Below are 6,227 nucleotides of genomic sequence, written 5' to 3'. Positions count from 1 at the left end.
GACATGGCGACAGACGTAGTTGAGCCTGTGGTCCCTGACTGCAGAGGAGATGTCAAGAGCGGTCCCAGGTCAGATGGAGACTATCCTCTTCGGGTTCTCTACTGTGGAGGCAAGTGCTGAAGGGACAATTGTTTCTTATAAGGTGCTGATTGTGAGGGCAGCATAGCAGAATGAGAGAATTGGAAACCTTCTTTTGGTCAGCTTGACCTTTCTCGTCCTGTTTCTGAAATAGCTTGTGTCGTGTATTTTATCTGAAACGTTTCTGGTGAAATGGAGTGGTCTTCCCTTTATGAGGTGGAGGTTGTGAACTGTTGATCAGATGTGTCTACCTGCAGAAAGCTACAGAAAAGGCTTCTAAGTGTTAGTATGACAATAAGAAAGGTAGCATTCAAGAAAGTAATTTTGTCACTGTATTTAGACTATTTTTTACTGATAAAGAGAAGTAAATAATCTTGACAAGTCTGGTTTTTAGACAGGTATGTTCTTTTGCTTTGGACTTGAATACAGCTGCAGAGGATTAGGAAAGAAACCCTGTTCTGTGTGAAAGCCTGCATGATGAGTTTGGGTTTGTTCTGGAGCTGAGCCCCTCTTCTGGGCTTTGTCAGCTCTTTCAACAAAGAACCAAAATGTGGTAATTTGTTAGGTATATCTTTTGCCTCAGGTAGAACTGGTGTTTCTTTCTGCAACTTTTCCCAAAGCTGTAGGTATCTCCTTCCATTTCTTCACTGACCAGCTGCTCTTGGTGTGATAATTTTAGCCTAATGTAGATCATGCAAGCAGTTAACTAATGAGAGAAAAATTGACATGTGTGGGTATCGGTGAAGTAATGCTCTTGAGTCAGTTTGTGGTATAACCAGAAATTATGATGCAAGAAATCATCCCTAATTTCAAAATACCGTTTTGTATTTCACACTAAACCTATAAGTGAAGAATTCCTTTTTATAATCTTCTTTTTCCCCTCTCTTCTCTTTCCAGTCTGTTCATTGCCAACAGAGGTGAGTTAATTCTTTTGTTGCCTGAATTTCTTCTTTCCATCCTCTGATTCCTGACTATGATAATTCTTTTTGATCTTGTCTGCTTTTTGTTAATGCCTGCGCTTCTTTGCTTCAGCCACTGTCATCTTTAGGGTGACACGAGGTTTCTTATGTGCTAGCATAAAATTCACGTTCAGTCACCTTAAAGAGAAATGCCTTAGCTGACAGCAAATACATTTTGGTGTATTTGTGAGATATTTTGTGGTTGCTCTGCTGACAAGATTGATGTGATCTTTCTTCTCTAGTACTGCGAATACATGCCTGATGTCACTAAATGCAGACAATGGTTAGAAAAGAATTTTCCAGATGAGTTTGCAAAACTTACAGTAGGTAAGAATCTTTTCTAACTGTTGTGTTCCCTCAGATGTATTCTTCAGTTCTTCCCTCTACATTAAGTATGAAAATCAATCGTTTTCTTAGGAATCTGCCAGGCTTTTGGATGCTGTGAGAATATTTGATAATGTCAGAAAACACTGAATAAACAATGTGCAGTTTAATAATATTTGACCTTTCTTAAGGTTTCCACTATAACCAGTCATCCATTGTGCTTGTTTTCCATCAGTTTATCAGACTTTGTCCAGTCTCCTGTGGATGGCTGGAGGAAAGGTCATTCATAATAAAGAACATGTTGATTTGCATTTGGGATGCCAGTGTTAATACTATCATTAATTTCTGTGTTTCTGTGAAGAGAGTGTGTTGAAATTGTAGCCTTGAGCTAAAGCTTTTGTGGTCTAATTTGCACAAGCATTATAATGAAGATGTAATGTATGTCGGTCAAGGGGGCTGCTGTACCTAAAGAATTTATGAACTCAGCAAGATGTGACTGTACTTTGCTTCTTGTTCCTGTAAGGCTGTGATTGTCTCATTACTAATTTTGTTCTCTTTCTCCCCACCTCTTTTCTGATGTATTTAAGAAAATTCACCTAAACAGGAAACTGGGGTTGGGGAAGGCCAAGGAACTGCAGGAGGAGAAGAAGAGGAGAAGAAGAAGCAAAAGAGAGGCAAGGTCTAAATAGTTGCTTGTGGTACTGATATATAAGCAGTTTGGGGCATCCTTTTACACCTGCTGGTCTAGATTTGAGCACAGATCCCTGGCGTTTTAGTTGTTAGCTACACTCAAGACTCTGCAGAAAAGGAACCAAATATCTTTCTGCCAGTGGTAATAGCACTAGTGAGGTGAGATATGCTGATGGAAGAACTGGAGAGTAGTGATAGCAAGTGAAAGATGATCTACATTGTGTCTCATTGTTCCTGTCATTGCTATTGTACTTAGGGAGGAATTCTTCTCAACCTAAAATCAGCTGGCATGTCTCCCAGAATACTTGTTTCTGCCCTGTTTAACAGTAGGTCGCTTGCAGAGTCAAACAAAGACTGCTTTCCGTTCCTAATGCTTCCCAGCACTGCTTTTAACTGCTTTTCCTTCAACCCCTCCTCTGTATTCATGTAACAGGACTTAGTTTTATGCTTTTAACAGTCACCTATGTCTCCATTAACAACTGTGTCTCATCTCAGCAATACTAATTAAAAATGCTTCCAAAAACCGGGTTTGGAAGATGAAAAAAACTACTAAACAATTTGAACACACGTTAGTCATTGGAGTTCTTTCTGTTGAACTAATTAACACACTTACCACCATAAATCAGAATGCTGGGGTTGATGATGTGCATTTGCCTGTGGAGTGTCAATTGAGTCTGCAGTGCATCAGGAATTATGGTTAATAGCCCAGTAAGACACAGATTTTGAGCCACATGCTTCTGCAGATGTCTTGTTTTTGTGTCTTGGTAACCAGTTATGTTTACCTTGTCAGTAGGCTGTGTGGAGTGATAGCAGCAGTTTGCATTCTGCAGCTTAGATGCTTTTCCCGGAGATTTCAGGATATTTGCTGTCAACATTAATTTATTGGGTGGTGGGGGGTGGTTAGTTTTGAGTCTCTTTTTTTGGTTCTAAAATAATTGCATTTAGGTGCCAGGAAAAAAATCCTGAAATGTTTTAAAGTTCCATGAGGACTTCCTTAAATACAATTGTATATATTGTCTGTAAGAGAGAGGGTGAACTGAAACATACTAAACACTGAAGAAACTTACTGAAAAAATGAGGACAGAAATACACTTATCAGATACTAGTTTTCAGTAGAATTGAAAGTGCTGCCTGCTAGAGTGAGAACTCAGTCACAAGGGGTTAGGGTGCTTGTCATAAATCCTTTAGGTTTTTATGCTGAGAAGGCTTGAGAACATGACACTTCAGTTACCCTGAAGGAACTTGAGAACTGTATACAAAGTTAACAGATCTCAATCTGACTTGAAGAATCTTAATGAATGGAAAATATCTTCTGCATGTTTTACTCCAGCTAAGAATTACCTGATACGTGGTGTTCCCTCAAGCTGGCCTAGAAACAAACAGTAAGAAAGAAGTTAAATCATGTGGAAGTTTGGCACTTAAAGACTGTAGTTGGCTTCTGTTTCAGAGCCACAGTGTTTTCTGCTGGCTCATACAGATGTGTGGTTCATGCTGGGGTTTGCACTGATGTCTAGGGCTTCATCTGGTCGTTATCCCAGTAGCACGAGTAGGCACAGCCTCATGGCCTCAGTAAGTGAACGTGAATGAATTGCTTTGCCTCAGACACAAACCTTAAGGATGTTAAACTCATCAAAAACATTAAAGTAACAGTTTGTTCCTAGGATTACAACCACAGAACAGTTCCTGAAAGAGAGGTTAAATGCAGTCATTAGTGAAGTGGGGGGAAAAGCCTTTTTTTGATAATCGTAGTGGGGTTCTGCTTTGCAAGCTGAACCTGAATGCTTGTTTGAGGTTATTTCTTGTAATACTGAGCTTTGATGACACTGGACCTTTCTTAAATAGTAATAAACCCAAATGGGAACCCTAATGTGCAAAATGTGTTTTGATTTACCAACACAGATGGGGAGATGTCAGATTTCATGCCTATAAAGAAGCAAACCGTTCTTACAGTTCTTTGAAGTGTGACATCATTTAACTAATTATGTGACCTTATACTCTGTTCTCCAGGTGGAAGAGGTCAGATAAAACAGAAAAAGAAGACTGTACCACAAAAAGTTACAATAGCTAAAATTCCTAGAGCAAAGAAAAAATATGTCACAAGAGTATGTGGCCTTGCAACGTTTGGTGAGTTGACTTTTATGTGGATTTTGTTAGTTTTAGATGTACTTGTCTTTAACCGTGTGGTATTTCTTCTGGTTGTGTTACATTGAGTGATCTACTTCCTTCCATATGAGGTGAAAATGCCGTGGTGCTTTTAGCAGTTCCAAAGCATTCTAAAGGTACACTGACTTCCCTCAGTGATAAATGACTGAAGTCCATGGTGGTTGCAAACAAATAGGGTTACAGGTTTTGGTGAAACAGGGCTTCCCATAATGGTCTGCTTGTTAGAATTCAGAGTAGTCTTGTCTTTAGTTATAAACATGTTTAATTAAAAAAATGCTTTAACTGCCTTTCCAGTTCAGCAGTCAAATCATTAGCAAAGTACACTGACAATGCTGACCCACATAGCTTTGGTTCTTCACACACTGATCACAAATTCTGTTAGAAAGGGAATTTTTAACCTTGTTTGCACTAACAAATTATTACATATTTCCTGCACAAAAGTATTATCTGTTTCCTTGAGTGATCAGTAGTATGTATGAGCTCAGTCTGACTGAGATACAAGTCTTTGTGGTGGAAGCCAAGCTCAGAAAGTGTTGGGACACATTTCTTCTAAAAGAAATACATTGAAGGACTTCTGTGGAAAAACTTGTTCAGTAATTGTGGAAGTTGTTCAGGATTGGATGGGCTATTTCAATCAGTTCTGCTTGTGCTTTTCTGGTGAATGCATGCAGCATAGACCTGTAGAAACAGATAGTGTAGAGGACACAGAGCAATTTTGGCCTTGAAGAGTTTGCTAGATTTGTAGAGTCAGTTGGTTTGGATGTAAACAACAGATTTTTGCTTTCGATGGATACTATTGCAAAGCTTTAACTGTAAACTGCCATCAGTTTTTCAACAGTTAAACCAGGATGATATTTTTAAACTTGAGAAAATAGTTTTATGACAATGACTGTACTCAAACTATTTTCCCATCAACAGAAATTGATCTGAAGGAAGCACAACGGTTTTTTGCTCAGAAATTTTCCTGCGGTGCCTCAGTAACAGGAGAAGATGAAATCATCATTCAGGGTGATTTTACAGATGACATTATTGATGTAATCCAGGAGAAGTGGCCTGAGGTAAGAAACTCTTTCTTCTGTCAGAGCTCTGGTTTTCTACAATAGCTTATGACTTTGGAAAAGGGTTTCATCTTTGCCAGGACAGATTGTTCTGCGGAAATGAAAGACCATTTGTTGCATTCCTACTTGCGAATGGCTAGGTTAAGGAGTAAACTTGAAGTTAAATCTTGCTTCCATGGTCTGAGAAACATTAATTCCCTGTTCTTGTGGGTAGTAGAGTGAGGAATAAGTCCAGCTGTCAAATGTCTGTGACTTTTGTGATCATTTCTTACTGTGAATGCAAAAGTATTCCTACATTGCAATCTTATTGTTCAGAATATGTTAAAATACTGCAAAATTAGTAACCTTAAAAAGAGAAACCCACTTGTACTTCAACAGAATAGATTAGCTAGTTGTGGGTTGGACTGGAATGTTGGTGGTTGAGAAGTCTGATTGTGCTGCTATAAGCACAAGTGGTTTCTTTGACTCTCCCTTCTTCTGGTGGTCCTGGTAATTGGATTCTTCTGAAATGACTCTGTAGGCCTGTCTTTATTCAGAGCCTCATAGGCTCAGCTGTGTTGTGTAGGCACATGCCACTCGCAGAGAATTTACAGTAGGGAATCTCGGGTGGTGCTGTAGCTTTTTCCCATACTTCCTTTCGTGTACAGTGGTGAATATTGAGGGAGACATCTGAGAAGAAAATACACTTAATATGCTGTCATTTTCCTTTTGTTTTTCCTAGGTGGATGATGATAGCATTGAAGACCTTGGAGAAGTTAAGAAGTGATAGTAAAAGACTACTTTTATTTAATTCTATGGTTTATAAATGACATAGCCAAAGTGAGGCTTCTAAACCCATTTGCTCTGCAGTGCAGCTGTGGAGAACCTGTATCCTTGGCATTTTCACTGTTCTGTATAGGCTGCTTGGGGTTGTTCTGGGTTTTTTTTCCTCATTGTGATATTTGCCAAAGTTAAA

General features: G+C 39.0%; 1 protein-coding gene across 1 annotated transcript; it reads left to right on the top strand.

The window, feature by feature from the left end:
* Positions 1–6,227, top strand: DENR (density regulated re-initiation and release factor). The gene is made up of 7 exons (XM_054392798.1): positions 1–109; positions 976–995; positions 1,280–1,364; positions 1,949–2,035; positions 4,059–4,175; positions 5,133–5,272; positions 5,994–6,227. The coding sequence occupies exons 1-7, from the start codon at positions 4–6 to the stop codon at positions 6,036–6,038; spliced, it is 600 nt and encodes a 199-aa protein (XP_054248773.1). The 5' UTR covers positions 1–3; the 3' UTR covers positions 6,039–6,227.

This window comes from Indicator indicator, chromosome 26 (assembly GCF_027791375.1).
Source record: "Indicator indicator isolate 239-I01 chromosome 26, UM_Iind_1.1, whole genome shotgun sequence".
NCBI lineage: Eukaryota > Metazoa > Chordata > Aves > Piciformes > Indicatoridae > Indicator > Indicator indicator.
Note: the sequence above shows the minus strand (reverse complement) of the source record. Positions and strands in the feature narration are given on the sequence as shown.

Excerpts from the sequence above, each read along its gene's own strand:
- DENR (XM_054392798.1), top strand. The coding sequence starts at position 4 with ATGGCGACAGACGTAGTTGAGCCTGTGGTCCCTGACTGCAGAGGAGAT. Across the intron at positions 1,365-1,948 it reads GTTTGCAAAACTTACAGTAG|AAAATTCACCTAAACAGGAA; the intron begins GTAAGAATCTTT and ends GATGTATTTAAG. Across the intron at positions 4,176-5,132 it reads ATGTGGCCTTGCAACGTTTG|AAATTGATCTGAAGGAAGCA; the intron begins GTGAGTTGACTT and ends TCCCATCAACAG.